This window comes from Hemiscyllium ocellatum, chromosome 1, assembly GCF_020745735.1.
Source record: "Hemiscyllium ocellatum isolate sHemOce1 chromosome 1, sHemOce1.pat.X.cur, whole genome shotgun sequence".
NCBI lineage: Eukaryota > Metazoa > Chordata > Chondrichthyes > Orectolobiformes > Hemiscylliidae > Hemiscyllium > Hemiscyllium ocellatum.
In genome coordinates, this window is record NC_083401.1 from 148,765,888 (window position 1) to 148,781,735 (window position 15,848).

General features: G+C 39.4%; 1 protein-coding gene across 1 annotated transcript in view; it reads right to left on the reverse strand.

Moving 5' to 3' along the window:
* sorcs2 (sortilin-related VPS10 domain containing receptor 2) overlaps positions 1 to 15,848 on the reverse strand; it is a 613,114-nt gene that overhangs the window by 27,137 nt on the left and 570,129 nt on the right. Inside the window, exons 19-23 of the mRNA XM_060832699.1 lie at positions 12,709 to 12,895; positions 12,457 to 12,590; positions 12,234 to 12,357; positions 8,635 to 8,747; positions 3,739 to 3,864 (exon numbers count right to left, since the gene is read on the reverse strand). Coding sequence (XP_060688682.1) covers positions 3,739 to 3,864; positions 8,635 to 8,747; positions 12,234 to 12,357; positions 12,457 to 12,590; positions 12,709 to 12,895 — 684 coding nt within the window. The remainder of the gene's footprint in view (positions 1 to 3,738; positions 3,865 to 8,634; positions 8,748 to 12,233; positions 12,358 to 12,456; positions 12,591 to 12,708; positions 12,896 to 15,848) is intronic.

Sequence of the window (15,848 nt, forward strand, 5' to 3'; positions counted from 1 at the left end):
TTTAAGGAGGCAAAACGGAGACTGTTGGATCTATGGTTGCACTGAATTAGCTGGGGTATGTTTCTGATCTTTTAACTTAGGGAATAGGAACAAAACAAAAAGTGGTTAAAAACTTTATTTCAATGTATATATCCTTGGGATGTAGGTGCTGCTGGCACGGATAGTATTTACTACCATCCTTAATTAACTGAGAGAAGATAGTGATGAGTTGCCTTTATGAACTGCTGGAATCGTGCTTTGAAGATACTCTCATAGTATTGTGAGTGAGAGAGTTTCAACATACAGACCTTGTTACCTAAAGGACTGGCAAAAGATTTCCAAATGAAGATGTATGACCTTCAGGGGAATTTGGAAACAATGGTCTTCCCAACTACCTGCTGTATTTGTTGTTCTGTTAGACACTGAGGGTTGAAGAAACTTTGGTGAGTATTGCTGTGTAACTTGTAGATGGTACGTACTGCAGCTAAGCTGTGCAACTGATGAAATTAGTAAGTGTTTCACATCATGGATAGATGGAGGTCAGTTTAGTAAGAGCACAGATTCAAAGTATCGAAATGTACTTTTTGCATTAGTTTAATTTCTGTTAGTCTTGGAGTTATCATGTGAACCAACTGAATGTCTAGGATTATTTTATCAAGCTGGCCTTGGAATTACTGATTTGAAAATAGAAATTGCTGAAGGAACACAGCGGCTCTGGCAACATCTATGCATCTGTTGGAGAGAACAGATGTTCCGAGACCTGCTGAATTTCTCCAGCAATTTCTGTTTGTTTCATATCTTCAGCATCCACAGTTCTTTGTTTTAGTTTGAAAATACTGATCATCACTGTGTTATACACACTTTGTTAATGAATGAATGAATGAATGATTTTGTCACGTGTATTTGGGAAACTACAGTGAATGTGTTTTGTCACCACTTTCAGTGCCATTTTGGATTGCAAAATGAATAAGAACTTACATAAATAGAGCTTCATCTTCTGTTCAATTGACAGAAAAATATAAAGGTTGAAAAATAAAAAATAATGTTCAACTTTACAGTTCTTCTGGGCAAGCTCTAGGTTTTCCTAAGTTTTCCAGGGTTTCTGTAAGGTATTCTGGTCTCCAGGCCACAACGAATCCCCGTTCCAAGACCAGTTGATGCCCAGGAGTCCCCGACTTCACTGTTGCTGCTATGTCAACACCGTTAGGAGTCACTGAGTTATTCCTTATATAGTTGTATAAGTATTATCCACTTCGTAATCCATGGTATTTGTATGATATAAATAAATTTTCAATTTGTATTCAAAAGTAAAAAAGCCATTTCAAATATAATATGCACTATAAAACATATCACCCAGCAGCAGCCCTCCAAAAACAGACAGTCATTTAAAAGTGCCTGATTTAATCTAGGTCACACAAACTCAGAAAGTGTCTGATTTAATTAGAAGCTCACACTAAGTAAATAAAATCTGTAGAATGAGCTAATCATGTTTCCAATCCTGGAGGAATACATATCAGGAGATGACCATATTCAACAGATAGAGACAGATTTTTATTCAGTAAGCGAATTAAAGCTTATGGGAGCAAGGCAGGAAAGTGGAGTTGATGATTATCAGATCAACCATAATCTCACTAAAAGGCAGAGCAAACCTGATGGGCTGAATGGCCTTCTTCTGCTCCTATGTCTCATGCTCTTAAAGTTGGATTAGTCATGTTTTTTGTGTTCATGTCATAACTCAAAAGACTCCACCTTGATGGGTAGATGCTAGAGTTGGACCTGTATTGGGATGGTTGAGCTAGTGGCATGCTTATCCAGAGCCTGTGCTGCATCTGCCATATGGCAGCTGCTGTCCTCTGAATTCTACCATTTGAAATTGTAGCCATTCACTGTCAAATGTTGAAAAGGCTTCAGTAAATCTTAATAAAACTAGCATCCTTCTATAGCAAAATACAGATAGTTGAGTTGATCTATCAAGCGTGCCCAGAATGGTACTAGTTTTTAGCACGGGTAGTACATGTAAATGATGGTCATGTTACTGGGCTAATAATCCAAAGACTGGATCCAAGTCTTATCATGGCAGGGGCTTGTTACTAACTGAGCTGGCTGAGTCTTGATGGTTTGCAGAAAGTTAGTGGAGAGGCAACACAGGGATAAACCTGCTTCAATAAGTCCTTGCTAATCTACCTGTTGGAGACGCACTTGTCCACAATAGTGTGAATGATTATTCCACAGTCTTTGTGGAGATTGATTTTTGTCTTCACACTGAGGAGTTTTGCTCTTGGGTGGTACCACAACAGGTAAAATTGAATTGAATTAGAAGTCAATGATAAGTTATTCTGTTTATTAGCAATTATCAAACATCAATGCAATTAGAGATGGTCAGTATAATGTTGGGTGATACATGCACTTTAACATTGTTCATATTAAGGAATTCCAGCACATCTTGACAATATAGTCCAGACAATTATTGGAACTTCAACCTTGCAGAACAGAGGGCAGCCCATATTCCTACAAATACATCATGACTCAAGATCCACATAATAGACCTGAGCATTAATATCAATATCATCAGCGAATACAAACATCTACTTTAAAAAAAACATATACAGAGGAACCTCAATTATCCAAAGGACAGATGCGGGCAGTATTTTGCTTGGTTAATCAAATGCTGGATAACATTGTTAGTCAAGCATCAGGTCCTTGCAATCTTGTCTGGATAATCTGAAATTCAGTGAATCGAATGCCAGATAATCAAGGTTCCTCTGTACATTGCCTCTCCAGCAGTCCCCATCCTTAATCCTGTCACAATCTGCAACCCCACAACCAGAGTGCAGTCTCTTCCATTTCAAATTTTGCAGCTTTACATGTTTCCTTTCTGAAATAACTCCACAGAGGCTGGTATCCTGTCACCCTATATTTATATGTGGAAAGTCTTTGACACTATTCCAACTCCCTCAGAACCAGCTCTCAGTGTCAGGGTGTCTGACACCCTGTTTACATCCATCAGCCAGGGCTCCCTTATGGGATCAGATTTACAGCCCCAATCAGAAAACTCATATTCTGTCAGGTCCATCTGGCTGACCTCATTTCAATCACTATGCTTTCCCTCTGCTCCATCATAGCCCTGCACTCTAGAATTTTCTTCCCAAACCTTGCCATCATGTTGGAGAAAGTGAGGACTGCAGATGCTGGAGATCAGAGCTGAAAAATGTGTTGCTGGAAAAGCACAGCAGGTCAGGCAGCATCCAAGGAACAGGAAATTCGACGTTTCGGGCATAAGGATTCCTGAAGAAGGGCTTATGCCCGAAACATCGATTCTCCTGCTCCTTGGATGCTGCCTGACATGCTGCGCTTTTCCAGCAACACATTTTTCAGCTTACCACCATGTTGCATGTTTCTCCACTTCTAAAAGACTACAAAAACTTTACTCTTCAACTATAATTATAATCATCTATCCCATCATTCTCTTCATTCAAAGGATTATACCTGAAGTCACAACTTGTATTTTCTCTCTCCACAGATGATGTCTCACCTGCTGAGTCCTCTACCATTTACAGTATTTAGCGTTAATTTTTTTTTCTTGTTCTTAGACCTACCTTAGCATTTACCCCTTCCTTCCCACCTTTTTGAAACGCTTTCAGACATCTTGCTATGTTAACAAACGTTAGAAATGTCAATCAATTTTATAGTTTCAGCTACTTTTACAAACTGAGTTATCTTTAGATTACCAACATTTCTATAAAGGTTCAAATCTGATACCTTGTCAGCTGTTATGCTTCTTTTCCTCTTCAGTTTCTCTGATGGGGGAAGCAGATACAGCTCTGCTGTGGTGGGTAGACCCACTCTCACCACTGTTAAAAGTAATTCCTCAGGCATGCCTGTCGTCTGCAAAGACAATGATTGTTACATTGCCAAAATATTTCAAAGTATCACACATTGAGATTTCCTGCATGCAAGTAAGTTGTTATTGAAAAGGATGGGAAATATTCAGAATCTACAATGATTAATGAAGCAGCTATTAAAAACAGAAACAAAGCAGCAATAATCATAAACAACAGGAATGAACTTATATGCAAAAACACTTCAAGAAATGAAGGTGGAAAGAGAGTAAAACTTGTTACTTATTTTGTGTGGTGGTTTAAGGTAAGTGACAAATGAAAGATAATGTGGCAATATTTAACAGGACAAAACAATGTTTTGTAGGAAATATGCGTATCATCATTTTTGAATCAATGTGCACTTCTACTTAGCAGGACTTATACACTTAATGGTAAGGTCCTAGGGAGTGTTGCTGAACAAAGAGACCTTGGAGTGCAGGTTCATAGCTCCTTGAAAGTGGAGTCACAGGTAGATAGGATAGTGAAGAAGGCATTTGGTATGCTTTCTTTTATTGGTCAGAGTTTTGAGTACAGGAGTTGGGAGGTCATGTTGCGGCTGTACAGGACATTGGTGAGGCCACTGTTGGAATATTGCATGCAATTCTGGTCTCCCACCTACTGGAAAGATGTTGTGAAACTTGAAAGGGTTCAGAAAAGATTTACAAGGATATTACCAGGGTTGGAGGATTTGAGCTATGGGGAGAGGCTGAACAGGCTGGGACTGTTTTCCCTGGAGTGTCAGAGGCTGAGGGGTGACCTTATAGAGGTTTACAAAATTATGAGGGGCATGAAAAAGATAAATAGACAAAGTCCAGAATTAGAGGGCATAAGGTGAGAGGGGAAAGATATAAAAGAGAACCACAGGGCAACTTTTTCACACAGAGAGTGGTGCGTGTATGGAATGAGCTGCCAGAGGAAGTGGTGGAGGCTGGTACAATTGCAACATTTAAGAGGCATTTGGATGGGTATATGAATAGGAAGGGTTTGGAAGGATATTGGCCGGGTGCTGGCAGGTAGGACCAGTTTGGGTTGGGATATCTGGTTGGCATGGATGGGTTGGACTGAAGGGTTTGTTTCCATGCTGTACATCTCTATGACTCTGTATGCTTGCATATGAAAACAATATTCTAGCCCCAGCTCCTGTTTCATGCTGGTCTAAATGATGGAAATATCCTACTCACTAACTGAACGTATCCACATACTAGACAGAATAATTTGATGAGGCCTGATGTTCGGTGCAGAAATTGCAATACACAGTTACACTGTTCATGATCCACTTCAGGTGGACAACACAAACTTCATGCTGCCTTTTGGTCAGCTGGATTGTAGTGCACAGACAGACCAACGTGAAACATGCTGCTGACAGCTTCATATTCAATAGTGAGCCCAATAGCACGTCCTCTGTAATTCTTAAGAAGTGTTATAACCGAAACACTGACTTCTCCACTTCCTGATGCTCCCTCCAATAACATGTGCCGCTGCTATGATGCAAAGCCAGTCCACACCTCTTAAAGAGGAGCTGCACTTAGGCTATAGCAGCTACTGCAAGAGTTTCAGGAAGGCTTGAACAGAAGAAATGTAAATGGAACAACAGACCAGAAAGAGAATCACCAGACTTTTGCAAGTAGTGTTGCAAGTTGTAAATATACAAGACAGCAGTCAGACCACAGCTGGAATACTGTGAATGGTTTTGAGCCCATTATCTGAGGAATGATATACTGACATTGGATGCAGTTCAAAGAAGGTTCACTCAGGTGATCTTTGGTTTTGAGGATTGTTTTAGGTTGAGAGTTTGAATGATTACATTGGAGTTTAAGAGAATGAAGGCAACCTTATTAAAACAAATATGAGCTTTGAATAGTTGAACAGTCTCAGTTGGGCTGAATGGTCTGCTTTGCTCCCACAACTTTTGGTTTTATGATCAACTGATCCTTCTGGACCAGAGAAAACTCTACATTGTGAGACTTGCTGTAACTTAATCCATAGTATCCAACATGTCCTACTTTATTCGGGGTGATATTGTGTTCCTAATTTAAGCCCATTCTCAATTCTCACAATGCACTCATGCTGCTTTTCAATATGAAAGACAAGCTGCAAATGGCATGACCATGGGTATCTTACTTTCCAATCAGACTTCCCCGGCTGCACTGCTACTCCCAGGTACCGAAGCGTTGACACCTTATCAGCCTGTGTTGCCACATGGTGAAAGGGCAAAAACAACACCAGCTCTCTGAAGATACCATCACTCAATCTGACAGTCATCAGCTCAGGTACTGGTATTGCAATTATCTGAGAGGGGAGTACAAACTGTGATCAACATGTGTTGAGCCACAGAGTACAACAGGGGGGCAGTCAGGCCAAGGGGAAAATGGTTGGCACATGCACTCGCTCACCACAGAGAAAACTGAGATTCTTTGGAGATTACTGAGATGGGGACTTTGAAGAGCTGATGTATCAGATCCAACTAATACTGATGGGTACATATTGAGGTGTCGAGCTCAACTGAAGGCCTAACTCCAAGCCTACCGCCACTCACTAATGACCATGGAGGAATTCAGCTTCAATTTAGCAAACATCCACACAGAGGGCATGGAAATCGTCCTCTCCATTGTAGAAGTGGTAGTCAGTTCCATAATGGCACTTGTGGACCCAAACATGACAATGTCTGGTGGCTGTCATCCCCTATTCTACTGCTGTACAGGCAGAGGCCATCTAATGTCTCAGAGCTGCCATGGAAGTTCAGATTAAGGGTACAAAATCCAGGCTTGTTGCCATGCAACTTCAACTTGGTGTCACACATGTTCAGAGTAATTGTCAGTGGCCAGAAGACTTTGCAGGCTCTCACAGCAGTCCCCCCCCCCCCCCACCAAACTATCCTCCAATTCCTGGCATTGCTGGGATTTCACCTTGAGAGAATGGGGCACTATTTTGCTCCTCTCTCTCTGAATGACAGCATCCAGATTTCCAGCACTGTAATTCCACAACTGTTCTTAATATTGTCTATCAGCCAGTCGGTTCAGCCTACTATTGCCCAGCTCCTGTCTGCTGAAGTGAGACACCTGAAACTGGGTTCACAGACATACTCATGGGTATTTCCCCAATAAAACTCAGTAGCCTTCACCAGACAGAGGAGTTGTATTAGGAGCACATGGACAGGCAAAGGCATTGGGGAGACAGGCACTAAGACAATGCACTCAGGTGTGTAGTTCAGTTTAAATGTATTTCAATGCAGTGTTGTTGAACAAAGTTCATATGGGACATTTCCTGTAGTGACTTATATTTTAGGACTTTGACCAAGAGAATCCCATGAGAGTTCGTAGCACTGAGTTTTAAAAGTGAAGTCTGAGATTGCAGGCGAACATTAGTCTGAGTATCTGTTCACATGAACTCTTCCGAAGCAAGATCTTTTGGGAGTCTCTGTTTTGGTGACAGGGGCTTAATCCACCTAATAATAATGTTCAGGATGCAACAGATCATTAGAAAATTGGAAAGATTCTCAGATAATTACTACAGGTCTCTCGCTGAGTGATCCAGGCAGAGAGGAACTATGAATTCATAATGCCAACAGTGTGCTCCCTGATGCTCCTGGTAGCTATTGACCTTCATTCTTGGTTCACTGTTCTTGTGTGGTGGGGTGGTGGAGCAGAGTCATTAGTCAAGTACATTGTGGTTTTCCCTTGTTCTCAAGGAGACAGCCTCTGGTTCTCTGTGGTGGGCCAATACAAACTAATGTGCAGAGGAGGGTCACAGATTGATCAAACAATTAGTAAGGAGAATGGGGGTTGAGCAAGCAAATGGATGAAGGGGAGAAGAATGCCAGTAGAAACAAATGTTTGGGGACAGTATCAGTGTAAACTAATGAGCAGAGAGGATTCCAAGCAATCAGAGGAAAATAATTGAAAAACGGGTCACTTTGACCTGAGATGGAGTACATAATGTTTATACAGTTGTCCCACAGTGAGGTCAAAGGCTCAGGATTAAGGCAGAATCTTTCCACTTCCCATACAGGAGGAAATCAGAGGTCAAAGTGTCAAATTTGCAATGATACTGAATCTGTGAGAAAGCTAATTGAATGAAAAACCGTTTGAATTCATTGTCTCAATGGAAATTCCAAATCATTGTAGAGAAATGTGAGTTAAGTTTTGAACAGTTAAATATTGAAAAAAGATCATAAAATAGGAAAATTTGAAAGAATATAGAACAAGGCACAGAAAAGGAATTTGATAACTAATTCTTTCAAATAGGCAGTACAGTGATTACATGTTTTCCCATGTTGTAAACTTTTCTGATTCAGAGACCAGGACCAACTACATAAACCGTTGTTATATTCCTAGTCACAGCAGTAAAAAATTACAATACTCAATACATCATGAGACAGAAAAATCTATCAGCTTAATCCTCCAGGCATTCACATTGACTTTGATTATGAGATGTGGAAATAGGCTTAAACACACAGAATAATTAGACCAAAATTTGTTTTTCATTCGGTTGTGGGAATTAACTCTTTCTGCTGGAAGGAATGCAGTAAACAGCAGTACCAAGATAGTCCAGCACTGAATATATTGTGATAAATTTTCAACTTGCCACCTGAGCATAAAGTTGTCAACGTGAATCAAATAACCGCTGTAGAAGCTGCCAGTTTTTTAATTTCAATTTTTGTTTCCTATTGGCATGTTGAAAATTTACCGAACAGTCTGCAATGTTTATTGCACAATTATGAGGAGATGCTCTCATGTGTGAGATTTCCAGTCAATGTAGATAAGTTATTAGCAATTACCTCTGCTAAAATCCTTGATATGACCTGTCCAATATCTTCCCTCCACTCTGGTACATTAGGATTGTAACTGTCGATGTTCTGAGAAAATTCAAGAGGTAGAACTTCCAACTGATCTGAAACATCAATGAATTTGTGATAGAACCACAATAAAGGTTGATGCCATGTCTATTAGAGACATTTTAAGGTTACTCTCTGCTTAAAGATAATTTTTAACTTTTTATTTGGTGAAGCATCAATCATTCAGCTATAATGAGATTATGCTCAAGAACTACAACTATTTGTTTCAACATATATTTGCACGACTTAAGAATCAAGTTCCTAAATAGAGGACCCAAGTATAAAACGTTGTCACCCACCTGTATATCAAGAATTGATGTCTGCACTTTCTATAGCTTCCCATTCATTGATGCTAGGGATATTTTTAAGCAATACATTTTATCAGTTTATTTATAAACATCCAGATTATTCAACCTTTTAAATCTAGAAAACTAGCTGTGAAGTAACCCCTTTAAATACACTTTCTGGGACATGATTTCAGAATTCTAATTATGCACTCATAGCATAATATTTTATTGGAGATTAGGACACTTATTCCACTGACAATACATAGCATATTTATTAAACCACAGGAGCCATGCTCCAAGCAAGTGCAAATTGGGGTCAGAGGCTACAGCACTAAATGCTGATTCCCTAACCGATATATGTCTTTGATGCAGCTCCCTATCGGGATCTGAGGGCCAGTGAATTTATGGGATAATGTGAAAGCATTTTTGAAACTGTTGCAACCAGCTTCCACAGTCTTTAATTCTCCTACTTAGAAAGAAACCCAAACTGACTGGTAAATTTCTAAAGGGCTTATTAAGACTTGTTTAATGTAAACAGTAACTAGGAACTACTCTCAATCACATTTGAAATTGGGGCAGGATGCTTGCAAAAAATTAACTTTGGAAGATGAGGCTTCTCACAGTCTATCAAAGCTGGAACTCCTGCATCATGGATCTGCAAGGAATTAAGAATGCAAGGGGAATGGAGTACACAAGTAGGGAAGTTTTGCTACAGCAGGAAGCACATTGAGACTAAACCTTGAGCACTGTAGTCTGTTTTGGCCACTTTATTTAAAGAGGGACTTAATTGCATTTGAGGCAATTTAGAGAAGATTGACTTGTTTGACTCTTGGGATTAAAGATTAGATTTTAATGAAAACTTCAGCAGATTGGGCCTATTTTCATTAGAGTTGAGAAGAATGAGGAGATCTTATTGAAATATAAAAAAAACTCTGATAGTTTTTGATAGATTAGATGCTGAGAGAATGTTTCCCTTGAGGAATGCAGATACTGGGTGCAAAACTTCAAAAGGTGTCTTTTATTTATGATGGAGATGAGGAGGGATCTCTTTGCTCAGAGGGTCATCAGTATTCGGCATTCTGTCCCATGAACAATGGCCATTGAATATATTCAAGGTTGAGTTAGACAGGTTTTTGGTCTACAAGGATGTCAAAGATTAAGGGAAGGAGATAGCAAAGTGTGGAGTTAAGGCCGTGATCATATTGACAAGTGCAGCAGGCTGAAAGCATTCTGCCATTCACGATATATGGGTGAGGGAGCCAGGTGCAATATTCCCATATTTGCTGACAACACGAAAACTGGCTGTAATGTGACTGACAAATTGTGGACACTTTAGATAATGCGGACCTTCTACTGAATGGGTGTAGTGATTTTCTATAGCGGTTTTCCATAGTGCAATTTTCGATAGCATGAGGTTACAGAGGAACACAACTGTTGCATTATACCAGAACACCCTGTAGAGCTGAGCAGCATAACACAGATAAATGTGAGGTTATACACTTTGATCTAAAAAACAGGAAGACAGAGTATTATTTAAATGGTGGTACACTGGAAAGTGTGAATGTACAAAGGAATCTGGATGTCCTTGTACATCAATGAAAGTTAATAGGCAGGTGCAACAAGCAATACGAAAGGCACATAGAACAAAGAACATAGAAAAATACAGCGCAGTACAGGCCTTTTGGCCCTCGATGTTGCAGCGATCCAAGTTCACCTAACCTACACTAGCCCACTATCCTCCATATGTCTATCCAATGCCTGTTTAAATGCCCATAAAGAGGGAGAGTCCACCACTGCTACTGGCAGGACATTCCATTAACTCAGGACTCGCTGAGTAAAGAATCTACCCCTAACATCTGTCCTATACCTACCACCCCTTATTTAAAGCTATGCCCCCTCGTAATAGCTGACTCCATGGAAAAAGGTTCTCATGGTCAACCCTATCTAAACCCCTAAACACGTAACGTTGAAGTTCATTGCAAGAGTATTTGAGTTCAGAAGTAGGGATGTCAAAATGCAGTTACACAGAAACTTGGTAAGACATCACCTGGAGTATTGTGCACAACTTTTTGGACTTCCTACTTAAAAGAGGATGTATAGAGGGAGTGCAGCAAAGGGGTTCAGTAGGAGGATACTGGGATGGCAGGGTCTATCCTGTAAAGAGAGATTGTTTAAGTGTATCTGTATTCACTGTTGTTTAGAAGAATGAGATGGGATCTGATCGAATTGTGTAAAGTTTTAACAGGGCTAGATGTAGGGAGGGTGTTTCTCCTGGGTGGGGAGTCTAGAACCAGGGGAAACAGTCTCAGGATAATGGGTCAGCCATTTAGGCCAAGAAAGATTTCTTCACTCAAAATGGAAATCACCCTGCAGAACCCAAGACCACAGAATGCTGTGGAGGCTAAGGCATTAAATATATTCAAGAAATAGACTGATACATTTTTAGACGTTAAAGGCATCAAGGGTCATGGACAGAAAGTGGGAATGCAGCATAGAAATACAGCATGATCATACTGAAAATTGGAACAGGCACAAAGGGCCAAAGGCCTACATCTGCTCTGAAGTTTCAATGTAAGGATCCAGAAATCAATAGTGAAATCTCTTCACGGATAAGAAACTCTTAAAGCAAAAGTTTGTCCATTTAGTATCAAATTCTTGCCTGCTGAGACTGCTGAAAAGAGATTTTCAGTGTGGGACAGTTGGTCTAATTCTGGTTCTGATGCCCTGTTAAAATCCCCTGAGGCTCATTCGAATGCTCAGATTTTCTACCTTTACACTGGTAGGATCTTTGTTAATGGGGGGAATCCTTTCAGGAATCATCTATACACAATTACTGACACCTAATCCAAGGAATGATGTCAGATTTTGGAGTAGATCTGGAGAGGCTGGTTGTTGTAACTGGCAGAATTCCTAGCCTCTGTCTTTTTACCCCAGGTATTTAAATGACTGTTCCATACCAATTCCCAGGATGTAGATAGTTCAGAATTCAGCACTGGTAATGCCATAGAATGTCAAAGGGAAGTGGGTAGATTCTTTCCTGTTTGCAATGGTTGTAGAGTAACACAACTATAACTTGCCATTTATCAACAGAAGCCTAATTGTTGTCAGCATCTGTAGTCCTCACTTTCTCCTCCTACATGTTGTCAGTGTCTTGTTGCATATAAACGTGAAGCGCTTTAGTGTCTGAGGAGTTGCAAACAGTGCTAGGTAAAAATAAATGCCCACATTCCAAAATAAATACTTTAGGCTTCTTACCAAATATCCGCACCACCTTCGAATCTTGAACCATGGAACTACCACATGAAGCTTGGACTGTGACTTTAATCTGACCATTTTCACTAAAGCTGGTTATGAGACTGTTTTCTAAGGTAAGACGAGGCTGCAAAGAATGGTTCAAAACATAGAAAATATTATGTTCTTTTTGTTTTAGATAATAGCCAGCTGATAATTCATGGAATATATACAATGTGACATCTACCTCAAGATTGTCCCCCAGCCACCATTGGAAGACTGTGTGGTTGGAGTTGCTGGGTTGCACTAATGCTGTCAGATTTATTTGTTGGTTCCTGCGAACAACTGGCAGTGCCTCCAGGTGCACAACTTGGAGAGGTGCTGAGGAGACCAAATATAGTTGTGTCAACAAAATTATTTGTACACACTACTGCTCAATTAATCCATTTACTGGGTGTCATAATGCTCTTAGTACACATTAATGCTATAGCAAACTTACAGTTCACTTGAATGTAAACCATGGCTTCATCAGACCCTGCAAGGTTTTCAGCTTTCACAGAGACACGGTAGATTCCTGGCTTTTCATATCTATGTTGAATTGGTTCATCCATCAGTGTGAGGTTGACATACATTGCCTTGAAACCATCTCCAAGATCCACTTGATATTTTGTGTTTAAAGTATCACCCTAGCAACAAAAACAGAAACAGCATAACAACAGAAGAGCATAAAGAACTTACGTTTAAAAAGAGATTAGTATTCTTTCATGAGTCACTCATGAGTTCCAAAGTTCTGGTTAAATTAAGTAACTGGATCTAGCTTGTTAACTGCAAGCACACTATACACCCTTTACATTAAGTGCATCTGCTCAGGCTCCCTGAATAATCTAATGGACAAAGGGAAATCCAGATCTAGGGGGTAGGAACTGGTAGCTTTACCTTTTCTCTCTTAAGTTGGTTGAATTTAGCAACTGTGTTTAGCAAATTTAGCAAATTTGGCTGTGTTTTGCAATTTTGTCGACGCAAAACCAGACTAGGGAGAAAAATCAGCCAAAAGTGCCTCTTCCTCTTAAACATTGCTAAAAACAATTGTTCCTGGAGTGTCAGGTGAGAACAGAACTAGGTTTAGTTGTGAGAACATATGTGGATGAATAACCACATGGTTATCTGGGCTCAGAAATGAAGAAATTGAGGCAAGGTATGCCTATGGAGCTGAATGCTACTAGAAATAACACCAGGCAAGAGCACTGGTGAAAAAAAAATTATCTGCTCACAACATGGTTTCCTTTATATGACTCCAGGCCTATTTATGAAGAATGATCTATGTGGACAAATGAAATGATGTTACCCATAGGCAGTGAGCTCCACTTCTTTCTTTTAATTTATTGTCTGCTTTCTTAGTCAGAGCAAAAACAGCACGAGACATGATTCTGGAGTTTAGAAGAATTGCTGTATAAAATTCAGAATGAAATTTGTAGAAATGAAATTCTCCCAAACTCTATAAAATTAATGAGTCAAAAATTGACAATAATTCAGAACCAAAGTTGTAATCTTCCTGTGCAAAATAATTTTGCCAGTCATTGTGCAGTACAAAACAATTCACATCCTCAATTTCTTATTTACTTTCACATTAATACAGACTCAAGTTTGAAATATCCAAATAGAAAATTTCATTTCATGTGCTTTTGACTCATTCATATTTGGTTCTGTGCATTTATTTCAGTTATGATGTTGGTAAATATTAGTCCCGGCAAAGGAAACATCTTTCACTTTTTATTGTACTGTTAATATCAAGCATTTACTAGTTAGTAATGGACAGAAATTCCTTGATCCAGTCAGACTGCAACAGCGTCATATCCTCTCAACTGTTAACTCAGAAACAATTATGAAAAAATGCTTTACACCTAACATTGGGCTTCTGTGTATGGACATCATGAAGCATGGAATAGAATGATTATCACAGGCAACTAATACATTCTTAGAGTTAGGCTGGGGGCAAATCATTTTAATTGAATTATGCTTGATATGTTTTCATTTTAAATACAATTTTCCTGAATATGTAGGCCAGGCACTTCAGTTTTATATACTTGTGCTGAACTACCACTAAACTCATTTCAAACAACTTTTTCCTTGTTTGAAGCAATCAAATAATCACAGGCCCAACACCTTGAAGTATTTACTGTATTCTAATTTGTCACTGTAATATTATTGTAAATTCACCGTTGTAAATTTATCATTGATTAACAGGGGCATTTTTCCTAAATTATATTTAAATGCTTGATTCAAATATATAAAGTTGTTGTTGAGGGGTGTGCTCTGCTACAATGATACCACATTCTCACAAGAAGTCTTAATGACTTTTGTATATTGTCAGCTGTGTGCAGTGACAAAGCTAACCAACCATCCAAAGCGGAGGCTATTCATAGAATGTTGTAATCATGATAAAATAGATCTATTTACTGACAGCAATAATCCAAGGTAGCAGCTGTGATCTTATTAACACATGCACTCAATTTAATTCCTGTAATTTACGTCAGAGTTACAGCTGATGCTAAAGGTACTTTGTAATTGGTTCAATTTGCTGGCACAAATTGGGAATTTACACTTCCATATGAATATTACTGCACTAATTTCCACATATTTCTGTCAGAATTTTAATTCCTGGATTTTCAGAAAACAATGATGACAGCTAGACTCTGTTTCCCCATTCTACCAACTGGGAAAATTTTACTAAAATAGAAGTTTTGCTCGTCTACTGAATTGGCTGATTTCTGTAAAGGGGCATTGCATTTGCTGTCAACATACCTGGGCTAAGGAGAAGGAATAATTTTGTCAGGTTCCCTGAATCTTAATCTGAAAGGGCATAGACAACCATGATGTTCAATACTCATTGTCTAGTTTCACACATTTGAACCGAAAGCAGGAAATGGGTATAAAATAGTTAACTTCTAGTGTGTTCTGCATTTCCTATGCTAAATACATAAACATTTGGCATGACATTACATTTGTAGATGTTTCCTTTATAAATTACTTGCTCTGCCATTGTCACACATGTAACAACACAGGTATAACGTTGAATATTTTGTAATGCAACCTGTTCTAAGATGATTTTCACAATTAAGAGCTATGGATTGATTTAGAAGTGAAGTGAAAGAATGAAGACAGGTGTGGCAGCAGAAATAAGTTTTAAGGTTGTTTATGAACATGAAGAAAGACATGCCAAGGCTGAGTTTTAAAGGAGGAGAAGATCAAACTGCCATGCCCTAATGGTTAAAGGTATGGCTACCAAAGTTGGCAAGAAGGGAGGAAACACGAAAGTGGCTGGAGGGGGCTTGGGACATATGAAGTAGAAAGTTCTATGAGTAGCAGGGTCTGGAATGCAAGATTTGTTGTGTTTCCTTCTCATTGGCTGCCCTTTGGTGTGGGAAAATCCACCATTAAGACACGTAGAGTCAAAGCATGATGCAGCTTAATGGACAAATTGGATTGTTTGCCGACTGCAAAAGACTTGTCTCACACTCAAAGGACACACAACCTACGGAAGTGCTTGAGGGCCACTGTCTGTTGAGCCAGACAATAAAACACTACACTCAGTATGGTGGGAAAAACAATTGCAAGTGAAATATTTTGAAAGGCTCGGTG